This window comes from Theropithecus gelada, chromosome 20 (genome assembly GCF_003255815.1).
Source record: "Theropithecus gelada isolate Dixy chromosome 20, Tgel_1.0, whole genome shotgun sequence".
NCBI lineage: Eukaryota > Metazoa > Chordata > Mammalia > Primates > Cercopithecidae > Theropithecus > Theropithecus gelada.
In genome coordinates this window covers 72,500,796-72,524,519 of record NC_037688.1, presented here as the reverse complement: position 1 = coordinate 72,524,519, position 23,724 = coordinate 72,500,796, and the positions used below count along the sequence as shown (strand labels likewise).

Below are 23,724 nucleotides of genomic sequence, written 5' to 3'. Positions count from 1 at the left end.
GAAGAAGCATGTGTTTGCTTCCCCTTCTGCCATGATTGTAAATTTCCAGAGGCCTCCCAGCCATGCTGAACTGTGAGTCACTTAAACCTTTTTCCTTTATAAATTACCAAGTCTTCGGTATGTCTTTATTAGCAGTGTGAGAACGAACTAATACAACTTGACTATATGGTGAAGGGGAAAATGGACACACATATCTTGTAAGTCGTTTTAAATTATTTCACCTTAGTACCATCATAGTTACATTATGAGTTACGAACCAAAATCTGCATGAATGTTTAAGACAAAACTCAGAGAAGAGGCCACAAAGGGCACAGCCTGATGTGCAGAGCATGTGTTTATCAGACGCTCTCCCTGTATTGGCTTCTTACTGCTGTTGTAACAAATTACCACCAATTTAGTGGCTCTAAGCAGCACAGATTCTTTCTCTTACGGCTCCAGAGGTCCAAAGTCTGAAATGGGTCAAGCAGTTGGCAGGGCTGCATTCCTTCCGGAGGCCCTAGAGGAGGACCTATCTCCTTGCCTTCTCCAGCTTCTGGAGGATGCTGGCATTCCTTGGATTGCAGCCCCTTCCTCCGTCTTCAAAGCGCATCACTCCAATCTCTGCTTCTGTTGCCTCATCTCCTTATCTGACTCTCACCTCCCTGCCTGCCTTTTATAAGGAGTGATTATAAATTGGACTCACCTAGGCTAATCCAAAACAGTCTCTCCATTTCAAGATCCTTAATTTAATTACATTTGCACAGTCCCTTTAGCCATATAAGGTGAGTATTCATGGGTTCCAGGAATTAGAATGTGGATGTCTCTGGGTGGGGAAGAGGGGGTGGTGGGGGCATGATTCTGTCTACCACACCCCCTAGGGCTACTTGAGTAAAAATTCCTAAGAAGCACTGAACCTGGAAGTCCTAGAAGGGTTTTGGGAAGGATTCTAAGACAGGGACTCAGTTCCTCAAAGCAAGAGCCTAGTGTCCAGAAAGGGAGAGCCCACATGAGAAGAACAAAGTCAGTGTTAGAGCAGTTGGAAGTCTGGGTTCTGAGCTGAGGCGTCATGACTCCCCTGAGGCTCAGTTATAGAAGAGGAGTGAGGAGGAGGCTTGGAATTAAGCTCCAACTACCTCCCAACCTCTCTGTATTCATTTTCCCAGGCTGCTGTAACAAAGTATCACAGTCTTTGTTACAGCAAAGGTGGTTTAAACAACAGAAATGTAATTTGTTCACAGTTCTCAAAGCTAGAAGTTCAAGACAAGAGAGCAGCAGGATTGTTCCTCTGAAAACTGTCTCCATATCTTACAGATGGGCATCCTCTCCCTGTGTCTTCACATGGTCTTCCCTTTGTGTGTTTATGGTGTGTCTTAATCTTCTCTTCTTATAAGGACACCAGTCATGTTGGATTAAGGCTTACCCACATGCCCTCATTTTACCATAATTACTCTTAAAGACTCCAGCTCCAAAGTGTCACATTCGGAGATATTGGGGATTAGGACCCAACATAGGACTTTTAGGGAGATACAATTCAGTGCATTCTCAAGCAATAAACAACATATCACAGGGTTCTCCTAACCTCAGATAAAACCAGAAATGTGCTTCTTTCTCCTGAAGCCCATTTGAAAACCTCCATGAACCAGGACAGGGATGGAGGATTTCCAACTTCGGAGGAGGGAAGGAAGACACAGACTCTACAAGTAAACTAAGCACATGATCCCACGAAGGCACATCCAAGGCTCTCTTTTGAAAGTTGATCTTTAACAAAGTTAATTTAGGCTGTGGAGTATTTTTTGGTGAGTTACAAGATTATTTTTATGCTTCTGCAAATGAGCACATCACACCCCAAAACCAGAGACTAAAACAGGCCTCTTCATTCAACCCCAATGAAAATAGGAATTGTTTGGGAATCTCTTGCCCTAGAAGACAGGGAACATGGGAGTGGGGAGTGGGTGGTGGAATGGACAGCTGGCTTCAGCTCCTGTGCTTTTCATGGAAGAAAGGCATGCTTATGACGGACAGCTAGAAAATTAACCCATAACAGACAAGCCAAAGCAACAGGCTCAGAAGGTGGAAGGTTAGAAGGAAGCACATTTCTATTTCCATATTCTAGGAAAGAGATCTTTAAAATGCTCTCAGCCCTACCTCCCTTTTTCAGGGCATGGCTAATGTATGGCAGAGGAGACAGCCATCCTGCATCCTTTTCTAGACAGTTCCCCGAGAAAACTTCTGCATACACACTGGCATAAATGACACGTGAGAGCTCGCTGATATCCTGGCTGGTGTGCACTGGTGTGGCAGAACTGGTTATTTAAAAACTGAAATGCTTCCGTTTTGCTTGTGAATAGCCACATCTTCCAGGAGCCCCAAGTGCCCCCTGGCACTCAGCCCCTCCCTCAGGAACCCCCCACATCCCCATAACCAGCCAGAAAAGGATGATCACCTCACATAATAGGTGCTCCGGAATTCTAGAGCGTCTATTCTGATTCAGCTGTGATCATGCTGTAGTGGTTAAATATTTTAAGTATTCCTCACAGCCGTTAATATCAAACCTAAATCTCTCCCACTTTTGTTTAAAACTCATTTTACTGCCCCCCTGCCACCCAGGCAATATCCCTTTCCTATCGCAAGGCAGTTCCTGTTACAACCTTGTGGGGATTCAGTCAGGCTGGTGGGAAAAATTGTAGTTACAGAGAATAACCAAAAGCCTTCTTGGAAGGCCTGAAGGTTTTTGCAAAAGTCTCAGGATAAGGTTATGACTGAAGGCAACCTAATCCTTACCTTGAGTAAATAGCTTAAAATGGGTACAAAGGAAGGCAGAGTAGTTTGTCTAACTAGCTTGTTTACTCACGCGGTCTTAAGACCAACCTTTGATCATTCTCGGGTGCATGATGGCTCTCTCCGGGGTGGGGGTGACCAGATTAGTTACCCACCGCTGTGTTTACTCACAACCTTTGTCAATTAATCTTTACTCAATAAATGTGAGTTTCACTGGCAAGTCGAGGCCATGGCCACTGACTCCGTACAGTACCTTCCTCGGTGTCTGTAAGTGGCACGGACACTCAGCTGGACTGGCAAAGCAGAATATCTGTGCGTCAGTGTACTTTATTCATCTGTCGTTGGGTCAGAGTCTGCAGGACGGACCCCGCACATCCTCACCCTGCCTCTGCTTTTTTAGAGAAAGGAACAAACAAGGGCTTCCCATCCCTACCATTCCCCACAAAGCCTGGGACACGAACATGACTCCAGCCCACTTGGACGTGAGTCTCTACCTAGACTCCTGGCAAAACATAACAGTGGGGTCCCATAAAATGATTTTCTGCTGGGAAAGTTTACATATTAAAGCAATTCTTGAAACAACATTGATACAGAGACAACGGTTGAGCAATGCCTGGTGATGAAAAATGAGTAATCATAGAACTCCCTGCCAGGCTTCAAAATATTTATTATTTTTTAGAAATTCAAATTATTCCACTGTACTTTATATTGGAAGTCATTGTTCTCTGAGGTTTTCCATTTACACAATGGGAAATATCAAAGCAGTTAAAATATGCAATACCTAGGGAATATAAAAGCGATGATTAAATTAAAATATATTCCATGGCAGGTGTCATAAAAGAGATGCAAATTATAACGATGAGATAATATTTTTGTCTAGCCAATCAGAAAAAGTTCTGTTTCAAGAGCCAGCCAGAGTTAAGTGATGGAGATACTTTAAGACTTAGTTATTGGAAGTGTTCAGTGGTTCAATCTTTCTGGAAACCAATTAACGGAACCTTAATTGGTTCTGTATTGATAATTTTAAAATTCTTTAATTTCAGTAATGGATTCTATTAAAAGCCAATAACCTGTGATGCAGACGTTTCATTACAAAGATGTTAAACCAGGTGTTGGTTTTCATAGCAAAAAATGGGGAAAATCTAAATTATCAAGTAAATCATGATACATCCACAGAATGGAAAACAGAATATAAAAATATTTACAAGTAATTTGGAAGTTTCATGATAAAATGTTAAGCAAATTACAAGCTATCTATAAAATTATATAGTGTATATTTGTAAATAAGGTATAGCAAAACAGATTAGAGGGAAATAAACCAAAACGTTAATAGCAGTTGTCTGTGGATGGTGAGAGTAAAGGTGATTTTTATTTTCTTTATACTGCCCTGATTCTCACAAAATCCTCTAAAATACATAAGCATTAGATTACTTGTACATTAGCTGTGATTATTTTGACAGTTCTTAAAGTTTTTATCTTTTATATATATACATATATATACACACATACATATATATACTGATATATTTACTGATGAATACAATGATGTCTTGGATTTGCTTTAAAATGATCCAGCAGTGGGTCCATGATAAAAATATTTTTTTAATGCTGCTAAACAGGAGAGAGACAGAGAGAGAGAGAAGGAGAGAGAGAAGAAGACAGAAGACGAGAGGAGAGGAGGAGGGAAGGGAGGGGAGAGAAGAGAAAAAGAAGAGAGGAGAAGAGAAGAGGAAAAACTAGTATCAATTAACCAAGGCAAAACCAAGAGCAAATTTTTTTTTAACTAAAGTGCAAATTTGACCATGAAGCTGAGGTCTTCACCCAAGGCCTGCCATTTTCAAAATCCCATTCGTGGAAGTCATGCACTCACCCTAGTGCCAGAACTACAGCAAGCCTGCCTTTGTCCACAGCTCCACAGTTTCTTCACACGGTTCTGAGTCTATTCACCGAAGTCAGCTAATACTACATTTCCTCAGCCCTACAGATATCTTAGCATTAAAACAATTCGCCTGGAAAATATGTCTTTTCCTTTCACCCCTAGGATGGCAGACTGGCAAGAAAATATGGATTTCAAATGCCACTCACTCTTCCTGGGCAGGTATTCCTAATTGGAAGAGACAAGATAGAGCAGGAGACATTCAGCCATTTGTGACAACAAAACAGAAATCTGCAAAAAGCTCAATGTTTGATGGTAAGAAATGCCATCCAGAGGAGAATTTGGAAGCTATCAAGACATCACTCAAGACTGGCAGCCTTGAGGAACAGGTTAAGAGGAGAGGAAGACTTAGATTGTGAACTCACTCCTGTTTCTCCATGAGACAGCCTTCCCTCTACAGCTCATCCTCAGCCATGGGGGATGACAACCTGTAGGGGCAGGAACCCAGGACACCAGCCTCTGCTAGACCAGCTCTCCAGTTGGACCCCAGATCCTGACCCTCAGACCTGTGGATGAGGCTGCCCCTCCTCTGCATTCCCGTGGTCCCATGAATACAATCATACTGGACTTGCATTATGAGTCTCCCCAGCTAGATTGAAACAAATTGATCACAGATGCATCCACAAAGCATTTTGGCCCAAGGACAAAGCCAAGAAATGTATGAAGAATGAACATACATTTGACCCATTAACAACACACTGCATGGGTCTACTTATACATTAATTTCTTCTCCCTCTGCCAACCCCTGAGGCAGCAAGACCAACCCTTCCTCTTCCTCTTCCTCCTCAGCCTCCTAAATATGAAGACAAGGATGAAGACCTTTATGATGACCCACATCCATTTGAATAGCAAACATATTTTCTTCCTCATGATCTTCCTTATGATTTTCTTTTCTATGGCTTACTTATAGTACTTAAGAAGCTACTATATAATATGTATAACATACAAAATTGGTATTAATTGACTGTCTATGTTATCGGTAAGGCTTCTGGTCAACAGTGGGCTATAGTTGATGGGGAGTCAAAAGTTATACGTGGATTTTAAACTGCATGGGGCTTAATGCACCTAACTCCTGCATTGTTCAAGGATCAACTGTATTAATAAACCAATAAATAAATGAATTCCAAGGAAGTCTATGAATGGGTTTCAGAGGGTCTGTAATCCCAAAATTGCACATAATATTGACTGCATGTTTATGCTGAAGTTGGCGTATCGAAAGGATCTTCTCTCAAACTTCAATCCCCTGGAAGGGTCCATAGTCTTCATTAGATTTTAAAGTGGTCCCTGACTCCCCCCAGATCATCCCAAATTATCTTAAATTCCTTGAGTGAGTTTGTGAGCCAAGCTTCAAGGTGTCAGTGATTTTTGGAAATCACAACTTACATTTTAGAGTGAGTTTATTTTTGTTTTGGCAAAAAAAGTCACTATTAGGGACCAATGGAAACAACCTGTTTCAAGTCAGGGATTGACGTTTAAGAGAAGATCCTTTTGATATGCCAACTTCAGCAAAAAAAAACACAAACAGAAATAAACTGCCATTCCAATCAATATTTTCCCTCCTGAAATGGGTAACACAGCCACCTCCATGGAAGGGAACCCGAGTCCGAAGATCTGCAGTGAATTAATGGAGCAAATACTCTTCCTCTGAATGCTCTCTTGTATTATTTAGATTTTTTTTTACTCTGTACATCAACATCTATTTCAAAATTTAAAAAATGGAGACAATATATCAATTGCCATCCCATGGAAAGTTACAAAATTTGAATGGAAAGAGAAAGCATTTGGAAAGCAATTTCAGGTTCGTTTTTCTTTAGGGGCATGTGGAGGAATAGGAGAAGTGAATAAACAACAGAATAGTATCTAGAGCATTTTCTGCCACAAGCAGATGTTCCAAATGCAGGAGAGTACAATTGACAAAAAAGAATAATTTGCCAACTGAAAAACCAGAGAGGAATCTGGCTGGCTGTTTGGAATACAAACATATTACTACAGGAAGATGTGCAGAACAAGCTGAAAATACTTTATTAGGTAATAATGATTAACCTGATGCAAGTGCAAAAATACCCCATTTCGAGATCATTGGCAATTTTTCTAAACATTGTCTTCTGTAGATGAGCTTCTTATCCAAAAAGATTTTCGCTAGTAAATATGACGCCGGCTGACCTACTTATGTTTATATTTATATATGTGTGTGAGAGTTGATATATACATAGGTTTCCTGCTTTTCAAATATCTTCTACCTTCACGATAATGTAAAGTCCTTTGGTAACTTGAGGTGATGATGCAGGGATTATAAATTCCTCCTCCATGCCAGGCAAATTTATACTGAATTACTCACACATTTGGAAAAAGTGAGGATGTTGGTTTTCAGCCAAATGCTCGGCCTAAAGCACCAAGGCTTGGAGATTTTTTTTTTTTTTAAATCAAGGATTTGAGAGGCACAGAGTATCTGAATAAGAAAGAGCCTCAGAGGTGACCCAACCCAACCTTGCAAGCCCAATTTTCCACTCCGTTCCTGAGGGACAGACAGTCACTGTTAGCTCAGTCATATCCTTCCTATTCCATGACACCTCACAGTCTTCTGTTAGAGAGCTAACTGCCGAAGCTTATTCCTCATATCAAGATGAAACTTTACTCCTTATAATTTCACTCTTGGCCAGGTACAGTGGCTCATGCCTGTAATCCAGTACTTTGGGAGGTTGAAGCAGGTGGATCACCTGAGGTCAGGAGTTCAAGACCAGCCTGGCCAATATGGTGAAACCCCATCTCTACTAAAAATACAAAATTAGCTGATGGTGGTGGCAGGTGCCTGTAATCCCAGCTACTCGGAAGGCAGGAGAATCACTTGAACCCAGGAGGCAGAGGTTGCAGTGAGCTGAGATCGTGCCATTGCATTCCAGCCTGGGCAATAAGAGCAAAACTCTGTCTCAAATAATAACAATGATAATAATAATTATTATTATTTCACTCTCATGTCTGTCCCCAGAAAAACAATAACAAAATTAAAACTTAACCTTCTACCTTGTAACAGCTCATGGGGTATCTGAACACTACTCCCATATCCCCTCTGAGATTTCCCTTCTCCAGGCTAAACATCCCTAAATGCTTCTTCTGAAACTCTTAACATATTTCATTTAGAGTCTATGCAATCCGAAAGGCCCTTTTTCTGCATGCATTGCAATTTTTCAACATTCATCTTTAGATATTACTCCTCAGAACTAAGTGCAATTCTACATATAATGGTGTTAGTGTTGCTGGAGACATCACTAGTTGTACCACTGAGGCATCACCCCACACCCTTGCTAACAGAAGCAATTTTGCTCAGTGGCAATTACCCATTCTCAGAGAGGAATCCTGGATCTCTATCATTGTTGTTTGAGTGGTGGGAATGTGACCCAGTTCTGGCCACTGAAATGTAAGAGGAAGTCCACTCCAATGAAAGGAGAGAGGCCCTAGAAGAAGGCTTAGTTTTCTCTCCCTTTTTTTCCTGTTCTGAATGCCAGGAGGTGAAGGCGTGATGGCTGGAACAGAAGCAGCCACACTGTGACTCAGATAAACCAGCAGCTGAGGAAGGCAAAGTAGAAGAATGGGAAGGATCTGAGTCCTCAATAGGACATTAAGTCACTAAGCTAGACCTGAGGCTCCTTACTAAGCAAAAAACTGAATGTCTTTAATGGTTTAAGTCACTGTTGGTCAAATACTCTGTAACTTGCACCTGAAAGCGCTCCAAACAACAGAAGAGGTATAACGGAGCTATCACCTCCCTTGATTTAAACATTATGTTTCTATAAATGTGGCCTCCACTTTTTATAAGGCCACAATATATGTGGCCTCCACATGTATTTCTAGATATGTGGCCTCCACATATCCCCACTTAGGATCTGCTGAGCTTCTGGTCAATACAAAACAAACAAGCAAACAAATATGAAGTCTGTATTTGAGTACCATGATCTCAAATACTCACAGAAACCATATCATTAACATAAATGTATGAATCACCCTAGATATGGGATAACAGAGTGGGGGCGGCTGTAGCAAATTTGAAAATGCATGCCTGTCTAAAGACATTAAAATTTCAGCATTTAAAAATGCTGTACTGGTGAAACAAAATGCATCTATGAGCCAGATTCAGTGTGCAGTACACCAGTTCATGACCCTTGTAAAAACCATTCCCAAGTGAGTTGGATGTGATAGCTGGAACCGAGGCAGCCACATTGTGACTAAGTGAGTTGGAAAGTCTCATATCCCCCTTTCTGCAATAGTGAAAATTCTTCTTAAAACTATTGAGAGAGGTTGGTCAAAAGGCACGAACATCCAGTTATAAGGTAAATACGTTCTAGAGACCCAATGTATAGCATGGTGACTGGTGATACCATGGTGACAATACAAAAATGTATTGTACACTGGCAATTTGCTAAGATAGTACATCTTAAGTAATCTCATCACACAATAAAGGTAACCATGTGAGGTAATGGATATGTTAATTAGTTTGATTGTGACAATCATCTCACATTTACATGTATATCAAAATATCATTTTGGCTCATGCCTGTAATACCAGCACTTTGGGAGGCCGAGAGAAGAGGACTGCTTGAGTCCAGGAGTTCGAGACCAGACTGGGCAACATGGTAAGACCCCCATCTCTACCAAAAAATTAAAAACTAGCTGGATATCATGGCATGCACCTATGTTCCAGCTACTTGGGAGGTTGAGATGAGAGGATCACCTAAGCCCAGGAGGTTGAGGCTGCAGTGAGCTATGATCATGCCACTGCACTCCAGCCTGGGCAACAGAGTGAAACCCTGTTTTAAGAAAAAAAAAAAAAATTGTGTTGTACACCTTTAATACATACAATTTTTCTTTGTCATTTAACCTCATTAAAGCTGAGCAGGGTATGGAGGGAACCTCCAATGCAGTCTTTAGCGTGGCTCCATCACTTCAATCTGAAGTTTCGAATTTTAATTCCATCATCCAATATCTTAATCCTTTTAGTCAAGACAACCACAATATGAACATCAAAATCTATTATTTATCTTGAATCTGAACCCCTTCCCTAAACCAAATGGATTCGTAGTCATTAACTTGAAAGGGCAATAAAATAAAAGCAAAAGAATAAGAGTAAGAAGCCAAAGCTCTAGGTTCCAGTTACAGCTTTGAACAATGCACAAATTACTGCAATTCCCAGATCCTTTATTTCCTCATCTGAAAATAGAGATTCTTTAAACAAATACCTTTGGAGCTGCCAGGTTCCCCAGGCTATCACTGAGTTATTAATCCTTGGCAGAGACAAAATGAGAAACTGTATATGTCCACACTCTAAATCCCTAAGCCCCATGCAAACATATGGTCCACTTGGTGGAGTCATTTAGTGCAAAGGTCAATGAGATAGTCTTCTCCTACGATCACTTTCACGCCGGCCACATTTAGCTTTGGTTTGCCAGGATAAAACTCTCAGCAAGTCCTACAAAGGCAAAGGAAGCTTCTGGTTTTCCCCGTTGAGAAAATATAAATCATTTCACGTTAGACCCTCCACTTCTGACAGTTCTGTGGGATTCACTCCCAGTTTCTTGCAGAGCATACCCTCATGTAACCACATCATCCTTAATCACTCTTTCTGGTTATTAAAAAGTACACGTACACTGGAGAAAAATAAAAACTACAAAATGTGGACACAATAACAATAGCATTCCTGTAATAAGCATTTATTATAAGGTAGGCACTGAGACATGGACTAATATCCATGATGTCATTTAAATCTCACAACTCTATAAAGTGGATGCTATTATTGTTCCCATTTTAGAGATGAAGACATTGAGGCTTAAGATATTAAGAACTTCCCCATGATCACCCAGCCAGCAAGAGGTGGAATCCCTGAATTCAAATTCAGGCAATCTAACTCAAAGTACAATATGTTAACCACTTGATAACGACATTCTTTAAAAGATTAAAGCAGCCATGAGTCTACCACCCCAAAGATAACTGCTATTCATATTTTGGTATGTTTGTTGCCAATCTTTCCTTGATAGGGCATAAAATTTTCAGAGCTGGAAGAGATCTTGGTGATAATTTTGTCCCAAATCCTCATTTTGCAGGAGAACCGGAGGTTCAGACAGGTAAAGGGCTTTTTCTAAGGTCACACAGGTATTTTTGGAAATTGAATTTCATTCTTCAGACTCTTTGTCCAAGGTTTTCTTAGATCTTCCAACTCAGGTTGATTCATCATGGCTGCCTGGAGTACTGTGTTGAGAAGGCCAGTGGACCCAACAAGGCCAGGCGTTACAGGAGATTAATGACGGCAGCAGTGAACATGGCATCCATGGTCACATACACGCCATAGATCTGCCGTCTTGCCCAGGAGCAGCCCCTAGAAGAGCTACTTCCCTCACCTACATCATAGGCCTCACAGTCCAGTGCCTTCAGGACACTGTGTATGTAACATAAATGAGTGAAGTGAAGTGATTGTTGGGAATTTAAGAAAGGAGGGGCACCTGTCTTGTCCCAGGATGGCAATGGGAGGGCAGGGATCGTGGCGGGTGGGGTGGGGGATGAGATTCATCTCCAGCCAACTGTTGCCATTGGGGGGAATCAGGGCCAGTGTGGCCAGGCCTTCTGACTGTTTCAAAGCAGCATGAAGTTTGGATTTTCTTTTCAATGGGATGTCTTTAAAACGTTGGCAACTTTAAAACGTTGGCAAAGAATTAGGATTTGAAAGATCAAGGGTGCGGGATGCAGGACAAACAAAAGACACCAATTAATAGCCTTATAATGTCTCATTTATGTGATGTCTTATCAGAGGCTACCAACTCTCTATCACAAACCAGAGATTCAGTTCCTGTTTCTCTTCTGCACAGCCCTCTTTCTCTCTCATTCCCCACTCACTCTGCCTACAGTAGCATTTTCCATCTGAGGCCATGACAAATAAGATAAACACCCCTCCAAACCCACCAGACCACAGCTCTTAAGGGCCCAAACAATTATGAGCAACCCCTGACGGCTACTTGGAGTGTGAGTCACGCTACTGGGAGGATGCCTGTTGGTCTCTGATGACTTATGTGAGGAGGTGTTGATGATCGCATCTGACATGCCTCATGGAAAAGACTAAAGATAGGTCTCCCCACTCTCCCAGGAACTACCTGATGCCTCTTTAGCAGGAGCTGAGTGGGCTCCACCAACATTCCGATCTGCGCGTCTGCCCTTTTCGAGAGCTTTCAGTGTTTAACGGGAAGGCCTGTCACTCGCATCCAAACTGTGGAGCTGCCAGGTTACAAGAGCACCAACTTTCACCTCCTGCTGATGAGCTGTTACTCAGCAGTTCTCTACAGGCCTTTTGTATGTAACCCCCCAATTTATGTTAATCCTTAGGATGGCTGGTAATTATCTGCCTACTAGAGAGAAGAAAAAAATTGGCAAACACCTATGAAATCAGTCAGCATTGAGGGAACAAACACTGCACGAATGCCCTGAACCATGTTGTGATATGTTCATCCGGAAGCTCCAACAAGCTGGCATCAGAGCCAATGGCTTAATTCATTCAATCAACAAACATTTACTGTGTAACAAACGCAAAGGGCAGGACAAGTGCAAGGTGCCGAAAAGGAGATGCCCCTATGGAGCACAAATGAATCTTATTAATGGTGGAAAAAGAGAGAAATGGTTAAAATAATTGTGGTATGAACTGAACACTCTGCAGCCATTGAAAATCAAGTTTGAGAAGTCTATGTAGTGATAAAGGAAAATTCCAAGAATACATAATCAAGCTTAAAAAAATACATAAAAGCAGGTTGTGAAATAAAACTGGGTCAAAAGCTGAGTGAACACACTCAGTAACCTTCCTTTTCTGCTCCTAAGACATAGAATTTATAAAGAAATCTTTAGTTATTTTTAAATTTACATAGTATTGCTTGGAAATAAGAAAAGTGAATTACAGATCAAAAATAGAGAGCAATCCCTAAGAATAAATGAACTGAAAGACGGGACTCTAGGGTTTCAAGTAGGAATCAAAGCCACATAATCAATAGAGGGTAGGTCCAATATGAGCCGTGAGAACAGAAGTGTCAATGTCCATCCAGGGAAAAAGGGGAAGAAGTGGACCTAGAATCATGCTGCTAGCTGTGGATGGCGCTGGAACATCCGCACCATCCACCAATAGTCACAGCCAAAAAGCAGGACCCCATCTGTGTCAAGCAGCCAAAATGAAGTCACCTACATGAGACGGACTCCCAAGCCTGCACCACAGGCAGTGTAGAATGGGAAGAGAGTACAAAGCTGAGCTGTTGACATGGGCTCTGGCTTAAAGCACACACCCTCACAGATGTAGGGCATAAGTAATCACAAAGTTGCCTTGAAAATAAGTTCACAAACAAAAATTAAAGAACATGTGAACATCCAACTAACTGACTCTACAAATGAAGGAATTCACAACGGAAGAAACAAAGATGCTAGAGCAATCAGAGAAGAACTTTATAATACATATTTTTTAATCTTTGAAGGGACAGGGGAGGGAGTTACATGCACAAAATGAGAATAGTTTTTTGTTATTTATAAAGCAAAAAAACAGGGAAGTAAAAAAAGGGACCAATTATTATCTTGGAAATAAAGTATATCCTTGTTGAAATCCATAGCTCAACTGATAGTCAAAATAATAGAACATCCATGCTGCTTCTTTCTAAAATAAAATAGACCAGACACAAATGAAATGATGTAGTTAACTGGAGTATAGAACTGAGGAAACCTTCCCAAACACAGTACAGAGAACTGAAAAAAGAAAAACAACTTAAGATGCATGGAGAATTGATTGAGAAATGACATATATATATATATATATATATATATATATAGTGCAGTCATATGCTGGATAAGGAGGTTTAGGTCAACAATGGACCATAAGTACACAATGCTGGTCCCATAAGACCAGCATTCTAAGTTTTTGCTGTACCTTTTCTATGCTTAGATATGTTTAGATATACAAATACTTACCATTGTATTACAGTTACGTACAATATTTACTATAGCATTTATACAGTAGAGTATGCTGTAGGGGCTTATAGCCGAGGAGCAACAGGCTATAGCACATAGCCTAGGTGTGTAACAGACTATACCATGTAGGTTTGTGTAAGAGCACTCTGTGATGTTCTCACAATTAAATCACCTAACCATGCATTTCTCAGAACGTGTCCCATCATGAAGCGACGCGTGACTATATATATGCATATATATTCAGACAGAGAGAATAGAAATAATGATGGAAAGGAAATATCCAACGAACAGCAGTTGAGGTATTTCCAGAATTAAAGAAAATCTTGAAGCCTCTAAGGAAGTCCCCAGAGGGCAAAGCACAATAAGAAAAACCATATATACTATAAAATCCTGAGCATGAGACTAAATAGATAAAAGGAAATACACCAAAGTGTCAGTAGTGTTTACCTATGGTGATAGGATTTGGAGAGAGATTTTTATCTTCTTTAAATTTTAATGTACTTCCTAAGTGCTCTACAGTGAAAAGACATTATTTTTATATGTCTGTGGAGGAGAGAAACATTTGTTATGTCAAATACACATACACAGATAAACACAGTTTTTTTAAAAAAAAAAATCTGCCTTCAAACGACTTATACTCTAGTAGAACAGATGAGGTTTGCATAGAAATAACATAGAAAACAAAACCTAAGTGATAACTGGCATGGATGGATATAGCTAAAATCTGAGCCTCGTCTTTTCCTGCACGGAGCAGTTAGGAATAAGGAAAGAAGTGGTGGAGGGTGAGAGGGGTTGAGGACACTGAGTAGAAGTGTAAAGATCTAACCCATATGCTGGGCTTACAAGGGACTATTACTGCAGCTGGAGTGTATTTCACTTAGACAGGGTCAAAATGGCCAAGCCAAGATAAGATTAGAACTTTATCTACATCGAGCATTGTTTTCACCTTGAATTAATTAATTAATTTATTTTCTTTTTTGAAACAAAGTCTCACTCTATCGCCCAGGCTGGAGTGTAGTGGCACAATCTTGGCTCACTGCAACCTCCACCTCCTGGGTTCAAGCAATTCTCCCTGCCTCAGCCTCCTGATTAGCTGGGATGACAGGGGCCTGCCACCACATCTGGCTAATTTTTATATTTTTGTAGAGATGGGGTTTCAGCATGTTGGTCAGGCTAGTCTTCAGCTCCTGACCTCAGGTAATCTGTCCGCCTTGGCCTCCCAAAGTGCTAGGATTACAGGCGTGAACCACCTCAACCAGCCTTATTTTCACCTCTAATTTAGTTGTATTGCAAGACCACCCAACAATGCAAGCAAAACATTAACACCTCAGTTGTAAATTAAATTAACACCACAAAAATCTGCCACATTTGCATGACATTTCGATTGTCATAAGGCTTTGTTGTTTTCTTTAAGGGTCAAGTAGACAGAGAGAAGGGTAAAAAAAAAAAAAAAGTGTGTGTGTTCATTTTAACTGATAACCAAATTGACTACCTTTCTTATCGGCAGGGACACTATCATGTTGCCAATTTAGAAGTAAAAATAACAAAAGTGTGTTCTGGGTGGCTTTACCAAATCAACATCATTTTATCAGGAGGCAGAGGTCTTATCAATCTAGGGTGGTTGAGGCTGTAGTCATAATACCATTGGCACACCCAGGCTAGGCAGAGTTTTAAGCAATGCACCATGACTGTTTCTTTGGAGCCAAATAAACGGAATGTTCAGCTCTAAATGAAACAGGTGGCAGAAGCACAAGCCATCTACATATGTTACTAATGGAAGGAAAGGATGTTCACATCTCAGACAATCTCCTTTCTAAACACATCCCCAGTGTCTCAAAATACCACCTTTTAAACCAACTCCTCTCAGTATCACCCAACTCCTCTCAATATCACCCAACTCCTCTCAATATCACCGTTCCACATAGGGACTAGACATATGCCCTGATGTTACCTCCACTGAGCTCTTTGCTTCCCTGCCACCTTGCCTTATCTCCCTAGAGTTCCACTAGAATCACAGAGAGGGGCCAATCTCTCCAAGACCAACTCTGAAAGTCCCAACAACAATAGGGAGTATCAAATCCCCTCCCGCATTTTTGAACTAATGGACCCTTTCATTCTTCTGTCTCCAACTCCTCTTAAATCTCTGCTCTTCATTTCTCTGGAAATGTCTTTTCTCATCTTCCTCTTGTCCTTTCCTGATTCCTTTTCTCTTCTTACCCTTAAGTGAGGTCACATTTTGGTCCACATCCCCAAAAGGCAATTTCATCACAGAGGAGAGAAGAATGTTTCCACCCATACTCCCTGGACTTCTCAGAACCTTCTTTCTAATGCCTCCTTCAAGGGAAGAACAGTTGCTGGTCTAGCTGGTCAGAGCCTGCCATTCATTGGGTCAAGATTCACTAGCAGGCAGGGTCCCTGCCTATCAAGGGGGTTCCTATCCATGACCCTACACTCTTCCTACTTCTCTCTGCCTACAGTTGGATGAATGCATCACATGAGAGCCTGAGCCACACACCTATCGGCTGAGACTTAGAAGTAAGAGCCAAAGCCTACCTGGAACCTCCCCATCTCATACCACCTTTTCCAATTCAGCTTTTCCCAGATTTCTCCAATGGGTTGTCCAAACCCTCATGGATCCAGAAATTTCACTTTCAATACGGCTACTGTTTCTTGTCTATAGCTACTTCAGAAAAACTCAAGAAGGAAGAAGGGGTCTGTGGTAATATTTAAATCCCAAAATCACACTGCAAGGCCTGGCTGGAAACCGGCTGTTCTTCCTCAATGCCTTCATTAGAAGATTGGCCCCTCCTATACAAAAGCCCTCTAGGCTGTGATTCATCACAGCTCTCCATGCTCAGCCCCTCCCACAAAACAAGACTGGTTCCTTGGCCCTCCTGAAGATGGATGACATCATTAAAGTATGGGCTTGATTTAGTGGAATGGAAGATCACAGCTTGGGACCAGAAATTCAGCTACCTAGCTACATCACCCACTATGTGGTCTTGGCAAAGTCCCTTAACTCCCCTATGGCTCAGTCACTTCATCTGAAAGTTACAGGTTGCTCCAGGAAACCCGAAGGTCCTCTCCAGTTCTGAAATTGTCGGTGGTGGCAGAGCATGGCTAGTCCCTACTATCTTCTTCCCAGAAAGGAGCCCCCCAAAACTGAGAAGTGACTGGGAAAACGCTCAACCACACACAAGAATTCTGCTAGGCTGCAAACCATTTAAAATGAATGTTTAATAAGATACTGCATCAATTGTGTGCTTCAGCTGAATGTGCTGTAGCCCAGGAGACCCGAAAGAATTAATACGGTTCCCAAAGGAGCTGATGGGAATTGCTGAAACAGAAGCAAAAGCTGATGTGATGAATATAAAAGTGCTTTGAGAGCATCAAAAGGTAAGTGCTACAGTGAATGTCTGCTCACCCCACTAGAATATCTCCTGCCATCTAAGGAACATTCTTCAAGAAGGTCTCAGGGCTAGAGACCGTGGCACACAAGTACACTTACTCTCCCCTTCTGAACTCCCAATCCTTTCTCAGGACTTAGAGGACAGTACACACACAACTCCAATCTTTCCCTTTTTTCTTATTCCTCGCTTTACTTCTTCCTTCCAGCCTTCTTCCTTCCCTCCACTTCTGCGTAATTCCCAAACCGAGCTGTCCTAACAGCTCCTTCAAATCTTCAATCTCTCTCCCTTCTTCTCCAAACCAATGCTCCCAGGCTGTCCACAAAAAAAGACCCTCTCTCATTCGAAGTCAACAGACTTTTTTACACTCTTTCGTGCATTTTGAGACCCTCCAACTTTAGCACCAAGACCCATCTTTGTTCAGGAGCCAACTCTTTCATCTGAGGGCCTTGGAGCCCCAGACAGAGAATGCCTAAGGAAAATGCCAGGCCCTCCATGCTCTGGCTTTGGAGTTAATCATCTCCACTCCCACCCACTCCCCTTGAGGAAGGGGTATCTCCTCCGCTCCTCTGGCCCAGGGTTCTCAAACTCCCTACCTCTGTTCCTCTAATTGCAGAGTCGGAGGAAGCATGACATTTTTTCTGCCCTTTTGTGCTTTACCTAAAAACTTTGCATTTTCTTCCAGAACCTACCCACATTTAATAATTTTTAGAAATAGTTTTAGTCACTTACCATAAAAGGATAAAATGGACATTTTCCCAAAAAATAATCAGGTAAAACTGGCATTGTGGAAACAGGAACCATATATCTCCAGTGCTCCTGGGCCCACCTCTGTGCCCCACGGTACTTGTAAATCTCCAAACATGCTACCACCACCACCACCACCCCACAGCCTACTTCTCAGTTTTCTGAGCTCTTCCTGGAACACCCACACCAAAGTGCTCCTGTGTACACCATTTTCAGAAACAAGGCAAAAGGCATTTCCATTCATTTCTGGGTTGGAGAGGCAAGACCTGGGCCAGTTGCCACGATAATCCCACCCCCACCCCTACTTCACATCAAGACAGATTCTAGGGGTGTCCGAGGACCTGCAGCAGCTGCCTTGCAGCTGGTGGCTTCCTGGGTTCTGGCAGGGCATCAGATCCCGGCCTTACCTTGTCAGCCATGATCATAGATGCGCCCCCGTGAATGCCCAAGATGGGGATGAAGGTCTGGGAGGAGATAAAATCCAGCATCTGGGCCACGGCCTCCTGGTCCGTGTCGTCCCCAAACACGAGGCCGTGGATGCGTGCCCCGGACATGAGGTCGCACACGTGCGTGATGAGGCTCTTGGGGTCGGTGCGGTTCATCAGCAGAGCTACCACGTTCACGTCCAGGGGCAGCCCCGCCGCCTGCTCGGGGCCCCACAGGGTTCGAAGTTCGCGCTCTGTCATGTCGTGGCTGTGACCCAGCATCACCGCAATATTCAGCGCGGGGGAACCCTTCTCCGCCGCCGCGCTCGGCGCCGGACCGCGCCAGACCAGAAGGGCCGGCAGCACCAGCAGGGTCCAATAGCCCACTCTGCCCATAGTCGCCACTGACGGTCCCTGCAAAGTGAAGAGTGAGAGGCAGGGCCGCGGTGAGCAAGACGACCAGAAGGAAGGGATTACCAACGGGGCCCCTGCTCTACGAGCCAGGGATGGAACTCAGCAGCTGGATAGGCTGCTGGGATCACAGACTCCATTCCCAATCCTCGACGTCATCCACGTCCCTCTATCCGTCTCTAACTCTCTCTACAACTCCAATCCGAGCTAATTCTGCATCCCCCAGCCCATTCTCACATCCAGCTTCCTCATCCCCTGTCTCCAGGCGCTTCCTCATCCCCAACTCTGTCCATATCCCCCACCGCATTCCCCAGGTTCGCTAAGGGCCACAGACCCTAAGCGCCGCGCGCGTTCTTTACCCCACCAAGCTCGTAGGTGCACAGAATAAACCCTCCACCCAACCCCTCCCACCTGGGATAGTGAGGACCAAGTTATCAACCCCGCCCCCTGCTGGCGCGGAGCGAACTACAGACCCGGCTGGGCGTGCGGAGGCGGCGCCCAGACCCCGCGTCCAGGCCTGAGAGTGGATCTAGTTGGCTGACCCCGCCCCCTGCGAGCCCGTCGCGTGCGCCACACACTTTGCTCTACGCCCAGCCCCAACTACAGACCCGGCTCCTCTCAGGCAGAGTACACTCCCAGGTGCTTGGGAGTGAGGACGCTGCCTGGTGGGCCCAGGCTCCGCGGTGCCTGGGGGAACTTGGGGCTCGCCCCACCTCGCGCCGAGGGACCGTGAAGAGTCCTTCACTCAACTGCAAGTAGGCCCAGGACCCACCCCCTACACGCGCGCGTGCACACAAGCACATGCACACACACATGTTCACACACACACACCCTCTCTCACGCGCGCCGTGTGCAGTGCTGAATTCTGGAGAGTAGGCGCGTCCCCCCGCGGGCCAGCGCGTGGGAGCTGGCAAAGAACGTGCGTAGGGGGAAAGGTAGGCTCCCAAGAAGCTCCCAGACGGACGTGGACTGTACAGCCCCTCCCTAGCCTTTCTACTGCGGGCGCTGTTGCCAAGTCTTAGGTGCACGTGGGCAGTGGGCCGCACACGCTCATAGGCACGCGCGCTTTTCTGCGCACTTCCTCAGGCTGCTGAAGCGGTGCCCACTGCCAGCCGGAGTCCTCACACGTCCCCAGGTGGGGCACACGCATGAACGGCGGCAAGTTCACAGCCCCGCATACCTGAAAATACCAGCGCGGTCGTGCACGCGTGACCTGACGCGCGCCTCTCAGACCGGGCGCTGCTGGCGCCGGGGGAAGTTGAGGCGAACTCCTAGCGGCCTCGGCGTTCCTGGGTGAGCGTCGCTGAGCGCGGAGCCGCAGCGCCCCCTGGTGCCCCTACTGCGCCTCGCCGCTGGGCTCCCTCCCGCTTTCCCTCTCCCCTCTCTAGCCTGATCATCACCTCTCCCGCTCTCCCTCCGGTCGAGTCTCCCTCCTCCCCGGCCCACGGAGCCCTGATCTCCCGCTGGGACGTACCTGTAGCCCGAGAAGGTCGAGGATGCAGTGGGGCGCGCTGCGCGCACGATCATCTCGGCCGCCTCAGCAGCCACCGGGTTTAGCGGGTTCCCGCATGCTGCGGCCCCCGCGCGCTCCCCTGGCTGTCCCGCGCTGTCCGCATCGCCCCCACGGGGGGCGGCTATCCCAGCCGGAGGCTCTGCAGCAGGGCTCTACCGGGGCGGAGGAGAGAAGGAGAGGCAGGGTCAGCCCACCAGCGAGGGGAGGGAGGGTTGAGGGGAAGGCTGCAGTCTGCAGCGCTCACAAGCCCCCCTGTGCGCCCAGGGGGGCTAGACAAGAGGGGGAAAGCTGAAGCCCCATGCCCACGACGCCCCCAGTGCGGATCCTCAGCCCCTGTGACTGATAGCGGGAGCTCCACTCCAGGGTGCACAGGAGAATGGGAGCCCCAGGTTGGCAACCCACGAGAAGCTAACTGGGCACCTCCACCCGCACCCCCTACCACCTCCCCAGCGCCGGCTGCCGGGAGTTGTGCGACCGGGAGCTGCTAAGCGAGGGGGGTAGGGAGAGAAAGAGGAGGTAACAAGGGTGGGGGGGCGCTGGCTGAGTTTGCGACGAGCCGGCAGTAGGAGAGGGGGAGGGAAGGACGCGGGCTCCCGCGGTCCCGGTTCCCCGAGGGAGGTGGATCGTTCCCACGCAGCGACCCTCTTGAGATCCTGCCGCTCCCTCCCTCTCCAGGCCTCCCACCTCCCCCTTCCCAAGGGCGCCTTCCAGGCCCGGCGTCCCGCGCCAGCACTCACCGCAGCCTCTCTCCACATAGTTCTCAGCAGTGGCCGCTCCTGGTCATCTCCAGGGCTGATGGCTGCGGCCGCGATTCTTAGCGCTCACCCGGTCCCATGATCCGGCCAAGCCCTAGGAGCTCCCCTCCAAGAGTCCTAGCTCTGCTTCCTGCCCCACTCCGGACGGCAACTGCCCGGTCCTCTGAGCGCGCCGGAGCACCCTCTCTGCAGCCCAGCTCCGGGCTGGTGTGTTTGAGGGCGAATGTGTGTGAGTGAATGTGGGAGCGTGCGCGCGCGTGTGGCCGGGGATCCCCGCGGTCCCCGGCCGAGAGAGGCGCGGGCGGGGAAAGGCAGCTCCCTCCGGGCCCTTCGCTGCGGGGCCAGCTCCGCGCAGGGCGTTTGGCTCTCCACTTCCCAGCGGGAGTCCGGAGAGCGCCTGGACACCCTGGTTCACAGCACTGGCAAAGCCGGGTTCCCGGGGCGTATTTCTGCTGCGGTCGCCTCCGAGGAAGAGGAGGGGGAAGGCAGGGGCGCCCTCCACACCAACTTAGGGACTTGTTCTCAGCCGGCGAGACGCAGTAGCCCCCGCGCAAGCCCAAGAGGCTTGGAGCTCCGGCGGGCGAAAGCGTCTCCTGCGCGCAGCCTCTCTCCTAGGTGGGTCGAGACAGACCCCGCAGTCCCTCGGCGGCGACGCGGAGCGCGGCCACCCGTTCTGAGAGCGCACGGCGGCAAATAAGGCCAGGATAGGTGACTGGCTGGCGACGGGGGCGCCTGCGGCGGCGCGCGCTGCTGTCCGTGGTGTTGGAACCACGCTCTCCGCCCGCTCCCGAGCGTCTGGTGCGGCTGAAGAATCAATTATTCAGATCTCTGTACCGCTTCCTCCTCCCCCAGTGCCTCGCGCTGGGTACAGCTATCCCCCTCCACGCACAGGCGCGCCGACACACACACACACACACACACACACACACACACACACACACACGCACAGAGTCTGCTCCAATGCTTCTCCCTGTGCCTCGCCACCCCCGTAAGGGAACCCACTCCTCTGATCTCAGGGAGCCAGAATCCTAAAAGCAAAGACTTCTGCATTTCCCACTTGCTTCCTTCTAAGTTGTACCAAAAAGAAGTCTCCCTGAAGCTGCGACTTCTAAGCTACCAGAAGAGATGAGCCAGAGAACATGGGACGGCCTGGGTGTGTGAGGGCTCGGTTGACTTAAACTCTAGCGACTGGGCATGAAATGCATGGCCGAGTGAGGAGCTCTGCCCCTTTTATACTCACCTGTATCTCCATTGCCTGTCTGCCTTTCAGGCCTTGAAAGGAAAGGGGTCTTAAATTCTAAGAGGTTTTGCAACCACTGTTCTAAGCCCGCCTCCTCCTCTTAACCTAATGTCACCTGCTGCGGTCTAAATGTGTGTGTTCCCACCCCCAAATTCACAGGATAAAATGCTAACTCTCAAGGAGATGGTATTGGGGCCTTTAGGAGGTGACTTCATGGCTTCATGAGAGTAAAATGGGATCTGTGCTCTTATAAAAGAGACGCCAGAAAATCAGCTAGGTCCTTCCACCAAGTGAGGCTTAATCAAGAAGGCATGGGCCTATGAGTAGGAACCAGGCCCTCCCCAAACATTGAGTCTGATGCCACTTCATCTTGGACCTCCCGGCCTCAAGAAGTGAGAAAAATAAACTTCTGCTGTTTATGATGTTTTGCTATGGCAAGCTGGATCAAACTAAAAACATCACTTTTGGACATTATATTACCTCCCCTTGTTGATCACTAATCTGGAATTGGGGGGCAGTAAAAACATCTACTTCTCAGGATTATTTTGAAAAGAAAAGGAGGCAGCCTTAGTAAAGCAAGGTCTGGCACATAGTAGATGCTCAATCAACATCATGCGCCTTGAAGTAGCCTGGAAGCAGGGGAACTTCCTCCAGGAATGTGGATGTGGCTGCTGAAATGGAGACAGGAGAGGGGTACAGTGTCTGGAGACAAATGGATTCCTTATTGAGCTGGTTGTTCTATGTTGGGTTTCCTGGATTTTGTTTTTTGTTATTGTTGTTGTTGTTGTTGTTTTCATCCAAAAGTCAGGGAAAGGGTGAGGGAAATCCTGGAAAGTAAATTAAAATGGGGGATTGTATAATATAAGGCAGGGAGCAGGAAAGTGTTTCCTTTCCTGAGCCTATGGCTGGGCTGAACTGATTAGGCCACTCCTTGACACCCATGCAAGACTCTGGCTTGGGGTCTAAAGGGAAAGTTAGGCCATTTTATTTAAATGAGCTATAAATTATAGATAATAAAATTCATACCTCTTAAGGGTTTCATTTGTGAAGGTTTTTAGGTGTTTGGGTTTTTATTTTTGTTTTTGTTTTTGACAGGGTCTTGCTGTGTTGCCCAGGCTGGAGTACAGTTGTGTGGTCGTAGCTCACTGTGAACCTGAACTCCTAGGCTCACGTGATCCCTCTGCCTCAGCTTCCCAAGTAGTTAGGACTTTAGTGGTTAGCACATGCTACCACATCTGGTAAATTTTTTATTTTTTGTAGCGACTGGGTGTTGCTATGTTGTCCATGCTGGTCTCAAACTCTTGTCCTTAAGAAATCGTCTGGCCTTGGCCTCCCAAAGGCTGAAATTACAGGTGTGAGCCACTGCACCCAGCCAGTTTGTTACTTTTGAAAATCTGTGTATCCACACAGACCATCACGTAAAACAAGGTACAGAGTATTTTCATCACCACCAGGAAATTTTCTTGTATCCCTTTGTTGTCAATCCCACTCTCCCCACTCAGTGTAAACTACAGTTTTGATTTCTAATACCGTGTATTAGTTTTTCCCTTTTTTGAAT

General features: G+C 45.7%; 1 protein-coding gene across 3 annotated transcripts in view; it reads right to left on the bottom strand.

The window, feature by feature from the left end:
- Window positions 1-21,009, bottom strand: part of GRIN2A (glutamate ionotropic receptor NMDA type subunit 2A) — a 432,458-nt gene extending 411,449 nt beyond the window's left edge. The window contains exons 1-3 of one of the 3 annotated variants that reach the window (XM_025371387.1): window positions 20,909-21,009; window positions 20,133-20,323; window positions 18,230-18,661 (exon numbers count right to left, since the gene is read on the bottom strand). In XM_025371387.1, coding sequence (XP_025227172.1) covers window positions 18,230-18,643 — 414 coding nt within the window. In that variant the 5' untranslated portion in view covers window positions 18,644-18,661; window positions 20,133-20,323; window positions 20,909-21,009. Of the gene's footprint in view, window positions 1-18,229; window positions 18,662-20,132; window positions 20,663-20,908 lie in introns of those variants that run through there. The other 2 variants (XM_025371386.1, XM_025371388.1) reach the window with 2 other exon arrangements.
- Window positions 21,010-23,724: the final 2,715 nt, after the last annotated feature.